The sequence below is a fragment of the Zalophus californianus genome, chromosome 17, assembly GCF_009762305.2.
Source record: "Zalophus californianus isolate mZalCal1 chromosome 17, mZalCal1.pri.v2, whole genome shotgun sequence".
NCBI lineage: Eukaryota > Metazoa > Chordata > Mammalia > Carnivora > Otariidae > Zalophus > Zalophus californianus.
In genome coordinates, this window is record NC_045611.1 from 27,137,948 (window position 1) to 27,151,434 (window position 13,487).

Below are 13,487 nucleotides of genomic sequence, written 5' to 3' on the forward strand. Positions count from 1 at the left end.
CCCCTAAAACCTTCAGCAGGCATCTCCATAGTATAAAGATGCACTATCTTACATAAATATACTATTATCCCACCTAACGAAATTAACAATAATTCCTATATGTCGTGTGACATTCAGTTAATAATTAAATTTCTCCATTGTCCCCAAGATGTATTTTATAGCTTCACCTTCCTTTGTCTTCCCTTCTTTCTTTGCCCCTTCCACTTCCCTTTCTTCCCTCTTACTTTTACTTTTTGAACCAGGATCCAATCTAGGTTTATGCCTTGCAGATGACATTTCTTTCTTTTTTTTTTTTAAAGATTTTATTTATTTATTTATTTGAGAGAGCAACAATGAGAGACGGAGAGAGAGCACATGAGAGGGGGGAGGGTCAGAGGGAGAAGCAGGCTCCCCGCGGGGCAGGGAGCCCGATGCGGGACTCGATCTAGGCACTCCAGGATCATGACCTGAGCCGAAGGCAGTCGCTTAACCAACTGAGCCACCCAGGCGCCCCGCAGATGACATTTCTTTTTAAGACTAAAACAGAACCCCCGCTCATTTTTCAAGGCATTGACTTTCTGAAGAGTTTCAAGACTGTTGTCTTTTTTTTTTGCCCAAGGTTTATTGAAGCTAATACAGCACAGCAAAAGAGATCTAACTCATAGGAAAAGACTATTGTCTTATACACTGTTCCCATTCTTAATTTATCTAAATTGTTTCCTTGTGATGTCATCTAATTCATTCCCCTAACTTATGCTCTTCCTGTAAACCAGCATTAGAACTACAGACTCGATTAGATAGGGGCTACACAGAGTTGGCAAGAATCTGGCATGAGTCATACTCTGTACTTCACGGTGCACCTTACATCCACCACGGCACAGGCTGTCACGCTGCTCGTGGTGGGTTGATGGACAACCAACCCTAGACCTCTGGCTGGAGAAGTGTCAGCCCCTTTGTGATTTGTAAGTAACCCGCCCTGTGCCGACGGGCCAGATTTTGACATACTATTCCAGGCGGAGGGCAAACCTAACTAAGGTAAAAAGGGAATGGGGAATGGTCTGATGCCATGGGCTCTGAGGAAGGAGTGGGCAGGAAGGCTGCCATTGGACACCTGGAAGCTGGAGTGAGGAACGAGAGTCCTGTTCAGGGGCAGAGGGGAGCTGGGGGGGTTCTGAGCTGAGGAATAATTACAGCAACAATTGGAACAGCCCTGGGCAACAGGACAAAGGGTTTCCTTGGACAGTTAGTGGACAGGAGGGGTTGGGGCATCTCTGCCCACACCTTCCTCGGGCCATCTGCCAGCCTGCCTGGGTGCCCCAGGGAGCAGGCAAGCCTGCATATTCCTGTGGGACGCGAGGGACTCCCCTAGCCCCCAAAGCAGAACAGAAACAGCTGTGGGGAGCAGGGCGGGGCCCCCGGGACACTCCGGTGGGGCCCCAGGATGGTAGGAGGGCCACCTCCAGGGCCCCTGGGGGACGATCCTGCCTAATTCTTCCCCGCCTCACCCCACTCTGCTCAGCTCACCTCTTTGGGTCCATAAGAAGAGCCGCTCACATGTACTTGGCCCTTCCCGCCATCTGGGCACCTGCCTGGCCACACCCTCTTTTATACTGTGGTAAAATATCCGTATCGTGAAATTTACTTTTTAACCACTTCTAAGTGTTCCGTTCAGTGACATTAAGTACATTCACAGCATCGTGCAACCATCACCGTCATCCATCTTTAGAACTTTATTATCTTGCCAAACTCAACTGCCGGACCCATCAAACAATTAACTCCCACTTCCTCCTTCCCCCCAGCCCCCCGGCAACCACCAATCTACGCTCTGTCTGAGTTTCACTACTGTAGGAATCAGACAGTATTTGTCTGTCTGTGGCTGGCTTATTTCACTTATCATCATGTCCTCTAGGTTCATCCATGCTGTAGCAGGTGCCGGCACTTCTCTCCTTTTTAAGGCTGAATAATATTCCGTCATATGTGTGCACCATATTTTGCTTCTCCACTCACCAGTCAGACACGCGGGCTGTTTGGTTATTGTAGAGAATGCTGCTATGAACATGAATGTACAAATATCTCGTCAAGTCCCTGCTTTCAATTCTTTTGTGTATATCCCCAGAAGTGAGATTCCTGGCTCATACGGTAATTCTCCGTTTAATTTTTTGAGGAACTGCCCTCCTGTTTTCCATGGTGACTGTTCCATTTTACATGCTCACCACCAACACACAAAGGTTGCCATTTCTCCAAACCCTCACCGATCTTGTCTTTTTTTTTTTTTTTAAGATTTTAGTTTTAAGTAATCTCTACACCCAGCGTGGGGCTTGAACTTACAGCCGAGATCAAGAGTCATGCTCCTGAAACCAATTCATTGAATTTAAATAAAAATAAATAAATTTTTAAAAAAGAGTCATGCTCTATTGTTTGTCTTTTTTATAGTAGCTGTCCTAATCGGTGCAAAGTATTATCTCCTTGTGGTTTTGATCTGCATTTTCCTGATGATGTGGGATGCTGAGCATCTTTGCATGTGCTTGTTGACCCTTTGAATATCTTCTTCGGAGAAATACATATTCAAGCCTTTGCCCATTTTGTTATTAGGCTGTCTGTACCTTCTTATCTCCTTGGATTCTCACAATCTTGTGCACTGATACCTGCTTTTATTGCCCTCTGATCACAGAGGGAGAGATTGAGGCTCACAAGGACCAAGCAGCTTGCCCCAGACACCAGTCAGTGAGAGTTCCTGGGATTGTCTGAATCCATGACATGTGCCCTTCCCAAAGCTTGTCCCTGCCTCCCAGACAAGTGCTCTTGGTGTCTGAAGCCGCTGCACTGGATATCCCACCTTGAGAGCCAGATCTAAAGGGGAGTAAAGACCACCAGTGCCAAGATGTCTGCGGAGTGATGTTTAAACTGACATAATAAAGATGTCCCAAGGACGGAGGAGTCCTTTTCTGTTGTTCTGGCAGAATGAGTTATGTCTAGAACTCCAGGAAAGCGGGCCCATGTGAGAGTCCAGAGGAGTCAGCACCACATGAACTAGACGCTCCCCATACTCCTCCTCCCAGACACACAGCTTGGCTGTACTTCCCAGCATCCCTTGCGGTCAGGGTGGCCATGTGACTGAACTCTGCCAACGGCAGGTGGACAGAAGCCAGAAGCCCTCTTCCCGGCCTGGCTCCCAGTGGCCTCATTTTCCTGTAGAGGAGTCCAGGTCCTGGAGGAGGGCAGGACCAAGAGAAGGAAGGAGCCTGGGTCCTTGCATGGCCATGTGCAAGGTCACCTACAGACCAGGATCGGATGTCACGGGAGAAGAAAAAAAGCTTGTGTGGAATCGAGTCACTGAGATTTTGGAGCTGTTTGTTGCAGGAAGCAACCTTTCCTGACTAATACACTCTCCTCTGCGTTGACGCTTGAAGGGGGAAGGTTGAGGTTGGGTTATTAAATCAGTGACTAAACGAATGAATGAATAAATGAATGAATATGTTGCCTGAAGCTCTAGACTTGGGGACCGAATGAGTGATTTCATCAGATCCTCCTGACAAGAGGTTTGGCAGGGGCCAGGCTTGGCGGACAAATGTCTGGGGTTTGGCACCTGTGTAGCTATTCCCCAGGTCCTCATGTCTAGTCCTGGCTCCCTACCGCCTCAAAGGCTGACCTTGGGCAGGCCAGCTCACACGTCAATAACGTCAAGGGCTTCCCCACTGGGAGAGAGGGGGCCGCCAGCCCACCTTACCGGGACAGCAGATGCCAAGGAAGCAAGCAGACACTGTTGTAGAGGATTTATTTTTTCAGAAGGCCTGAGCGACACGGGCAGGACAGGAGGGGAGGGGAAATCCCAGGATGCTGGAGGGCCCTATGCACGGGCAGTGGGCAGGTTAGCACTCCAGGGAAGAGTTTTATTCCCCATGTCTTGGACCTAAGTCCCGCAGCCACCCCATAAGATGGGTATTCCCATTCTCAAGTGAGGCTCGGAGAGGTTCAATGGTCTCAGAATCCCCGAGCAACGACCACCCTGCTGCACCACCCCAGGCCCCCTCGGAAAGAAACAAGCACTTATAAAGTTTATTTCTTTTGCCTGGTGAATCTACGTTCCCCAAGGAAGTGCAGATAAGCCCCAAATCCCAGTCCCTATGCTGACCCCTGCCAAATCTTCACCCAAGGCTCTTTCATTTAACTATGCCCCGCACACTCCCAGGGCCAGAAAAGCTCCGCCTTGTCCCCCTCCCACACAGTTCTTAAAATTCTTCCATTCATCCACTTGGCCTCTTAAGCATTTGCCCTCTTTTCTTATAAAAATACAGCTAGAGTTTGTTAATACCAAGCCAAGGGTAGTCATTCACACCATAGCGAAAATTTGGTTACTGTTATTTGGGAAAAAGAAAGGGAAAGTGGGGGACTCTGAAGAGGTCAAACCTGGGTGTTGGAGGTTGGAGGAGCAGTCAAGACCAGAGGGAAATAAGAGGAGTAAAGAGGTGACACATAAAAATAAAATGGGGAAGAAAGGTGAATCTGGGCAAATTTGAGGCTTCACAGTTGACTCAGCTGGCTGCTTTCTAGATGAACTTGAGTCTCTGTATTGATGTGTGAGGGTCTTTGGGGGTTGAGAGCTGGGAGAGGAACATTACTTTTATCGATTCAGCCTCTAGCCATTCATTGAGCCCTGATTCTGAGCCAGGCCCTGTGCTCTGTGTTAGAGGCCAGGAGACAAAGTAACTCAGATGTGGGACCTTGGTCTAGCCAGTGGGGCTGAAGGACAAGCCCCCAAGTCCCGAGAATTCTGGGCAGACTGATCGGGGCTGTTAAGAGAGGGCAGAGGGTCAGGGGACATCTGAAAAATAAAACTCAATTGCTTGCTGCTTGGGTTGTGCAATGCCTTGGAGGGCCGGGAGGGTTGGACACACATAGGTGATGGAGAGACATTCTGGGCATCTGGAGCAGCCTGGAGAAAGACCTGGAAGTGGATGTGTACAGCATGAGTTTGGAAAACAGGGAGCTGGAGTCCAATATGCGTGAAGGGAAGTGAGGCAGGGCTAGAGGCAGGGGTGCCAGGCTCCCGAGCTTTCACCTCAGCCTGGGGCAAAAATGGGGAGCCATGGGAGGGTTTTGAGCCAGGGAGTGACTGAGCAGGATTGTGGCCTCTCTGGCTATGGTGGTGGGGCAGAGGATGGTTTGGAAGGATAAGAGGGGAATTAAGTGACAGTATGGAGGCTTGTCTGAGGATGACAGCTTCAGGGGGACAGAGATAAAAGATGGTGGAGAGACTCGTTGGCACAGGCTTGTGTTGGGGGGCAGCTGTAATGGCCAGGAGGTGGGGTTCTGTGAGCCTTTCTGGACAAGCCAAGCCCATGAGTCCTCATGAGTCCAGTTTCTGGAGAATCTTCTTCACCCAGGGCATTCTGGGGTCAGCACAGATCTCCCGGTCCTTGACAGTTAGGAAGCTGGAAGGAGGAGAGAATGAGGGAGCATTAGCATGTGGCAAGAGTGCCACAGCCCTTCTCTGGAAGCTTAGCATTTATGTGTCACTTACTGTGTGCAGAGATGCCCACCATACAGAGTCACTTAGCATGTATGAGGCACCTGCCCCGTGCAGGAATACCAGCTATATAGAGTGGCTCAACATTTATGAGGCCCCTGCTGTATGTAAACACACTTTTCCAGGGGGCGAGGGGGAGAAGAGCAGCTAGGACTTCCTGGACTCTCAGTCCCTCGGTCCTGGGCTTGAGTGCCAGGTCAGGCCAGGGAATAAAATGCCCAGGAGTCTCGGGACCATTGCTGACATTGCCTTGGGGGAGAGAATATTGAGTAGGAGCCAAGAGCATGAACTTTGGAGCCAGCTCATCTGGGTTAAAATCCTAGCTCTGACATTGCTAGCAAGTCCCTTAGTTTCCACATCTGTAAAATGGGGATGATAATCATGGCCCAACCTCATAGGATTTGAATGAAGATTAAATGAGTTAATACAAACTGACGTGCTCAGAGCAGCTCCCAGCTGAGAGTAAGGGCTCTGTGACTGCGCCAGGAGCTGGCCCGAACTCTTAACAATGATTTTCTAAATAAATCCTATGACGCCCTATTATTCTACCCATTTCATAGGTGAGGAAAGTAAGGCCCAAAGGGGTAAAGCAGCTTGCCTGAGTGCCAGAGCTGGTACGATCTGATTCACTGTGCCCCCAGGAGCCCAAAGAACAGAGAAGAGAGATAGGCACTGACCCAGGATCACACAGCAATCGTGGGCTAAGTCTCCCACCCTTGCCCAAGGTGTGGTAAGTAGCAGGCCAGGCCCTTGGGGCACTCGGCCTCAGCCATTGTTGGAAGAAATGGACTTAAAGCTGGCTGGAAGTCAGGGACATCCCCACAGCTCGACTCCCTTCCTGCCTCTCAAGAGCCTGTCCATGGGGCCTGGAAGCTCCAGGCTCCCCTTACTCCCCTGACCTGCCCCCACCCCACGGACAACCAATGAACAGAAAGAACAAAGAAGGCGGCAGTGTTGTTCTTGGCCACGTGGGCAGCCTGCCCGGCTGCACCAGGCAAGACTCAGCTCCTCTCTGAACCTCAATCTCCCCATTTGTCAAGACACATTCTCTCTAGAGTTCCTTCTGGCTCTAAATCCAATAATCACGTGTGCTGTCTTGTACTGAGCATCTATTATATGCCAGGCACTGAGCATTACACCTTCCACTTACTATTACCATGTCCCGTGCTGCTCAAGAGGTTCCATAACCTCTCTGTGCCCCTTGCCTCACCTGGCAAAAGGGGATCACAATAGTACCCACAACTTAGGGTTGTTTCAAGGACTAAATGAGTTCAAATTTATAAAGTGCTTAAACAGTGCCTAGCATTTAGCAATTACTCTTTACAGATTTGATAAATAAAAATAAATGAAGGAAGGGTGCCTGCACGCTCAGTGGGTGGAGTGTGCAACTCCTGATCTCGGGTTTGTGAGTCTGAGCCCCACGTTGGGTGTAGAGATTACTTAAAAGTCAAATCCTTAAAAAAAAAAAAAAGCCAAATCCTTAAAAATAGATGATAGATAGATAGATAGATGTGATCGCTCCTGTTACAGTGATGGGGAAACTGAGGCTCAGCACTGAAGCCACACAAACCCACTTCAGCCCTCTTTGTTATTCATCCACGCACCCCTGTGAGGGATGGAAGATGAGTATGGAGGAGGAAGATGAAAAGATGATGGAGCCTCAAAGGGGGTCATGAGGCCCCAGGCCCAGACACGGCGCTGAGCACGTTGGCAGGCAGCAGTCTGGAGGGGCGGCCCCAGGGACAGGCCACGTCACCCAGCCAGTGGCAATGGACGCCTCAGGCTCCAGGCCAAGGAAAAGGAAGCAAAGACATGGAGAGAAAGAGGCAAAAGAGAACAAGAACCTCAGGAGAAAGCCCTGAACGGGGATCCAGGAGTCCCGGTTCCAGCGGGGGCAGCCTTGAACAAATCAGTTCCCCCCACACACACACCCCGCACCTGTCTCTCCATCTGCCAAATGCAAACGATCACGCTCGTCGTAGGAAGGCTGTGAGGGTGACCCGAATTCACACAGGAACGCTCAGAACCGCGCCTGGCCACCTGGCCAATGGGATACACTCTCTGTCAGCTCAATACTCTTTGGGCAAGAATGGGCTGCCTCAAATAACTCCCAGTGAGCTGGGGAGGATTCCAGATGCTTCTGATGGGAGCATCACTGCTGACTCAGAGGCTCTGGGCACGCTGCCGGCACCCTGCTCCCCGCGCTGCAGCTCCGCGCTGCCCACGCACACACTCTATCGTGTATACGGACAGCCGGCGCCTGGCTCATTCAGCTCCGCATCCTCGGGACCCGGCGCGCGCCCCGGCACCCAGTAGGCGCCCCATTATATTTGTTGAATGACGACACGACTTCTTTTCTTGGTACACCCAAGCCCGGGCTGAGCCGTTTCAAGGATGGTGGCCAGTTGCACTCCTCCTGTCCCTGGGTCTGCCCCCGCCCACCTGCTCCCGGGCCCTCCTGGGCCAAACCTGGCAGGCTCTCCAAGGCCAGGCCCTGCCTCCCCAGCTCCATACTCACACCACGCCAGGCCTCCGGCACGAGTCTGAGGTCCAGTAGAAAAACTTCAGCATGCGCGGAGGCAGAGGGTGACGGAAGTAGTCCCGGCAACAGATACTGTCTTCCACGTTGGCGCCATAAGGACCTAGAGGAGGGGAGTGCTCAGAAGACTCACCAGCTGGACACAGGCAGGTCACCCTTGGCCCCAACCTCTGAGCCAGCACTTCTATTCTCATGTGGAAGGTTGGTGTCCCGAGGACTCTGAGCCCTCAGAGTCCCCAGGCTCAGGGTCTCTGAGGAGCACCAAGGGCCCAGTCTGGGGTGGGGGTGGGGGTGGGTCAGCTCCAGGGAGAGGAACTCACAGCGACTGAGAATCAACAAAGCCCTAGGCTTCTAGGTGGGACCTGAGACTCTGCACAGGAAGGCGCCCCAGCTATTCAAGGTGAGGCCCATGCACCGGCACCATCAGCATCACCTGGGAGCTTGTCAGAAATGCTTGGCTCCCAGCCCCAGCCTGATCCCACTTCAGAGCTACTGGATCCAGACTCCAGGGGTGGGAGGGCTGGGGGTCTGCACCTTCAAGCTCCAGCCCTGCAGAGTCAGACGTGCATTTTGAGGAGTCCCCAGGCAATCACAGAAGTCGGCTTCAGCTCATACCTACTCCAGATTTCGTGGTGCACGTGGGGAGGCTGAGGTTCAAAGAGGAGGCTGTCTGGCCCAGGGTCACACAGCATGACTTTGGAGAGTCAGGATAAGGGCTCAGGCAGAGTCCAGTCGTGCAGACCTGGGTTCGAGTCCTGTTCTGCCCCGAGTCACCAGGCCACCCTGGGCAAGTTTCTTAACATCTCTGAGGCCCACTTGTCTCCTCTGACCAAAGGGGTGATGATAGTACCAAACCAATGGGGCCTTTAACGCAGGAAAAGCTCCCAGGAACCCCCAAAACTGAGTCATTATTGTTCCTAGCTGCCTGTCTCCCAGTCCAGTGCTCGTGCCCTGACCCAAGACCAGAGAAGTTAGGGACTCAGTGTTGAGGGCAGGCTCTGGCGCAAACATGCGGTGGTAGGAGAGCAGGACCAGCTTTCCGAAAGAATATCCCTTACCCCAGCTCCTGCCTTTTTTTTTTTTTTAAGATTTTATTTATTTACTTGACGGAGAGAGACAGCGAGAGAGGGAACACAAGCAGGGGGTGTGGGAGAGGGAGAAGCAGGCTTCCCGCGGAGCAGGGAGCCCGATGCGGGGCTCGATCCCAGGACCCTGGGATCATGATCCGAGCCAAAGGCAGATGCTTAACGACTGAGCCACCCAGGCGCCCCCCAGCTCCTGCCCTTTCCCATCCCAGATGGCCCCCTTTGGTGGATCCTTCTCCATACCCCAAGGGTCCTATGCTTGAGTTCTCCGGACTAGAGGACCCCAGGCCATGCCCCCTACCAACTGAGACAGATACTAGACTCCAAGCCTTCAAGACTACCCATTTCACAGATGTGTAAACTTAGGCCCAGAGAAGTACCGGGACTAGCCCAGAGCCAGCAGCAAACTGGGGTCATCTGCTCTCAGTCCGGTGCTCTTTCTGCTTCATGAGGAAGATACCGCAGTGTCTGACCCTGGCCCCCGCAGGGAGCCCTCCCTCTCCCCAGCCTTACCTGCCTCAGTTGCTTGAAGTGTCAGAGCAAGAAAGACAAGGGCAGCCAGGAGCGGGGTCTTCAGGCTGGCCATGTTCTTGTTCTTTGTGCCCCAGCCCAGGTGTCTGTAATCACCGGATGATGGGAAGGTCTGGTATTTAAACACTTGTTACACCCACCAGCCTCAGACACTCTTAGTCACTGGTGGCCTCAGAATCTCTGACATTCACATTATGAAAGAAGAACTCCCGCTTCCTCCAAATAAAAGGAAATTCTCTGTGGCTGGGAACAGCTCAGAGGGGACCCCCCACCATGTCCTCCCCTCTGAGTCTCAGGAGACTTGTAAAACCCCCCATGAGCTGGGCTTCTTAGAGTCCTGTGCTCCCCAGGGCCCACGAACTGGACGGCCCTCACCGTGCCGCTGGATGTCTCTGGGAATCAGTTTGCCTGTCTGGAAATGAGGGAGATGGTTTCACAGCCCTACCTATTTACTTCAGTGGTTGTTCGTAAGGCAGTGAGGACGTGGGCAGGGGCTGACCAGTCCTAAACCCTCACCTTGTAGCCTTGATGATCTTCATACCTGATCTCTCTTCAAAAGGAGAGGCCTGAGAACCTGTTGGGCTGGTTTCTGTGCCCCCCCCCCCCCACCAGCATCTTCTACCGCTTCTCACAAAATCCCAACTTGGGCCAATGCATGATCTCCTCAACAGTTGCAAAGAGCTTCCACACATTTCCCTCCTGCCTGTTCTTCCTTCCCAGCTGTCTCCAGTCTCTTCCTCATCCACCGCCTTCTCCATCTCTCACCATATCCACTTCCTATATTTCTCTTGGATCTGTCCCCTCCCTCCCATGCCCATGGTCCCTGCCCAGTCCAGGCCCCTCCACCCCGGGCTCTGACGCTGGCCGTCAGTTCTCTCTCTCCACACACAGCAGCCAGCGTGGCCCATGTTCAAAGCTGCATGGGCCTCTTTCCTGCTTCAGAACCCTGCTGTGGTCCTTTGACCTGAGGGCAGAGCCCAAGCTCCGAAGTGTGGCCTTCAAGGCCTCCTTTCCAGACATGCTCCCTCCCACCCTGGTCTCCGTCCTCTGAGGGGTCACGCCACATTCCTCACACTTCCCCAAAGAGCTTGGCCATCAATGCCCTTTCTACTTCTCTACCGCATAAACTCCTACTCATGCATCAAGAGCCATTTGAAATGTCACCTTCTAGGTAAGCATACCCCCTCATGACTTGAAGGTTCTGTGGGGTGACCTAGAACATGGCCCTGAGCAAACTACGTCAAGTTTTCTCTTTCTCAGACCCCTTCCTAGAAGCCAAGCTCCACACTCTTGGAAGACAAGGGTCTGCTTATATCTGTCTTGGCATTTCCAGCATCTACCAAGAGTGGGGTACACAGTGGGTGGTCAGAACACATCCAACGAAGGAGGAAACTGAGGCTCAGAGAATAAGGGGACTTGCCCAAGGTCACACAGCCGGTAAGTGACTGAGCCAGCCTAGAAATTCAGGACTCAGCCCTCCATTTGCAAAGGGTCCCATCCATCCATTTATTCATTCATTCAACAAATATTTATTGAGCCCTGTGGTAGACAAAATAACGGTCCTCCCAACATGTCTTAATTCCCGAAATCTGTGAATATATGACCTTACATGGTAACAAGGACTTTGCAGATGTGTTTAAGTTAAAGATTGTAAAATAGGGAGGTTGGATTCTCCGGGTGGGCCCAACGGCCTCACGGAGTCATTATAAGAGTGGGTCAGACTCAGAGCAGGAGGTGGAATGAGGGAAGCAGAAGTCTGGGAGATGCAGAACCATGGGCCTGGGAATGCAGATGGCCTCTGGAAGCTGGAAAAGGCAAGGAAACAGATTCTCCTCTGGAGCTTCCAGAAGGAACATAGCCCTGTTGACACCTCGATTTCAGTCCACTGAAACTGACTGAGGACATCTGACTTCCTGAACTGGATTTGTGTTGCTTAAAGCCACTATATTTGTGGTCATCTGTTACAGCAACAAGAGGGAACTAATACGAGCCTCCGTCATGTGCCAGGATCCAGGACATGGCAGTGAACACATCCCTGTAGCGTAGATTTTACCCTGGAGGCTGACGATAAATAGGCAAATACCAAATAGGGTAATATCGGGCTATCGTGAGTGCCGTGAAGAAAATCAAACAGAGGAAAAGAGACAGTGACGACTGGAGAGCAGTTTTGGGTGGTCAGTAAAGGCCTCTATGAGGAGGTGACATTCAAGCTGAAATGCACAAGATACCAAGAAGCCTGCCAGGGAAGAAAAGGCAAGTGCAAAGGACCTCGCAGGGCAAGGGGCTCCTGGGTGGCTTAGTCAGTTGAGTGTCTGCCTCTTGATTTCAGCTCAGGTCATGATCTCATGGGTCGTGAGATTGAGCCCTGTATCGGGCTCAGCGCTCCACACAGAGTCTGCTTGAGGATTCTCTCTCCCTCTCCCTTTGCCCCTCTCCCTGCACGCTCGTGCTCTCTCTCTCAAATGAATAAATACATCTAAAAAAAGGCCCTGACAGGGAGAGAGGGCTGAGCAGCTGGGGCAGAGCGGGTGGGGGAGCAGGAGGTGGCCAGGTGGTTCCTGTGAACCTCCGATGGAGAGTCATCAGAAGTACACAGCATCACCTGGGAAGACCTCGTGTCAGAGGGCGTTACCCAAGGCCAGAAGGACAGACACTGTATGATTCCACTTCTATGAGGTTCCAAGTCATCAAATTCATAGAGACAGACAGTAGAATGATGGTTGCCAGGGGCTGGAGGGAGGAGGGAATGGTTAGGGTTTAATGAGCCCAGAGGTTCAGTCTGGGAAGATGGAAAAGTTCTGGAGATGGGTGGTGGTGATGGGTGCACAGCCACGTAAATGTACTTAATGCCGCTGAACTGTACTCTCAAAAATGGTTAAAATGGTAAATTTGATGTTATATATATTTTATCAGTTAAAAAAAAAGAATGGCTCAGTTGGAGAAGCATGATCTCGGGGTTGTGAGTTCGAGCCCCACGTTGGGTATAGAGATCACATACATACATAAATCTTAAAAAAAAAGAAAAACACGAAAGCATACGGAAAGATGCTCCAAATCATATGTCATCAGGAAAATGCAAATTAAAACAACAGTGAGGTACCACAACGTGCCCATTGGAATGGCCAAAATCTGGAACACTGACAGCACCAGATGCTGGTGAGGATGCGGACCGAGAACCCCAATTCATTGCTGGTGGGGATGCAAAATGGTCCAGCCACTCTGGAATGCAGTTTGGCAGTTTCTTACAAAATGAAACGTACTCCCAGCATAGGATCCAGTGATCACGCTTCTTGGCATTTCCCCAGAGAAGTTATTTATGTCCACACAAAAGCCTACATTCATATTCATAAATGCCGAAACTTAAAAGCAACCAAGATGTCCTTCAGTAGGGGGATGGATAAACTGTGGCATATTGAGCCAATGGAATATTCTTCAGCGCTAAAAAAGAAATGAGTTATGAGTTATCAAGCCATGAATAGACATGGAGGAATCTTACATTTACTTAAATATGACTAAGTGAAAGAAGCCAGTGTGAAAGGCTGAATACTGTATGATTCCAAGTCTACGACATTCTGGAAAAGACAAAACTATGGACACAGTAAAAAGATTGGTGTTTGCCAGGAGTTAGGGAGAGGGAGAGATGAATAGGCAGAGCACAGAGGACTTTTAGGGCAGTGGAAATACTCTGTATGATACCACAATGATGGGTATATGTCAATAGCATATATTTGTCCAAACTCATAGAAAATGTAAAGCCAAGGGAAACCATAACATAAACAGTGTAATTAAGTGTATGTCAATGTGGGTTCACCAGCTGTAACAAATG

At 50.9% G+C, this 13,487-nt stretch overlaps 1 protein-coding gene across 1 annotated transcript; it reads right to left on the minus strand.

Annotated features, from left to right (window-relative positions):
* Window positions 1-3,755: 3,755 nt before the first annotated feature.
* On the minus strand, window positions 3,756-9,771 carry CCL22 (C-C motif chemokine ligand 22). Its single transcript, XM_027619321.1, has 3 exons — window positions 9,644-9,771; window positions 8,025-8,148; window positions 3,756-5,411 (listed from the first exon to the last, which is right to left on the minus strand). Exons 1-3 carry the CDS (start codon window positions 9,714-9,716, stop codon window positions 5,327-5,329), a joined length of 282 nt encoding a protein of 93 aa, XP_027475122.1. The 5' UTR covers window positions 9,717-9,771; the 3' UTR covers window positions 3,756-5,326.
* Window positions 9,772-13,487: the final 3,716 nt, after the last annotated feature.

Bases quoted from the DNA above. Each gene is read 5' to 3' on its own strand.
- CCL22 (XM_027619321.1), bottom strand. From the start codon at position 9,716: ATGGCCAGCCTGAAGACCCCGCTCCTGGCTGCCCTTGTCTTTCTTGCT. The intron at 8,149-9,643 runs GTAAGGCTGGGG...CCCCTCCTCTAG, and splicing joins ACTTCAAGCAACTGAGGCAG to GTCCTTATGGCGCCAACGTG. The intron at 5,412-8,024 runs GTGAGTATGGAG...TCCTCCTTCCAG, and splicing joins TGCCGGAGGCCTGGCGTGGT to CTTCCTAACTGTCAAGGACC.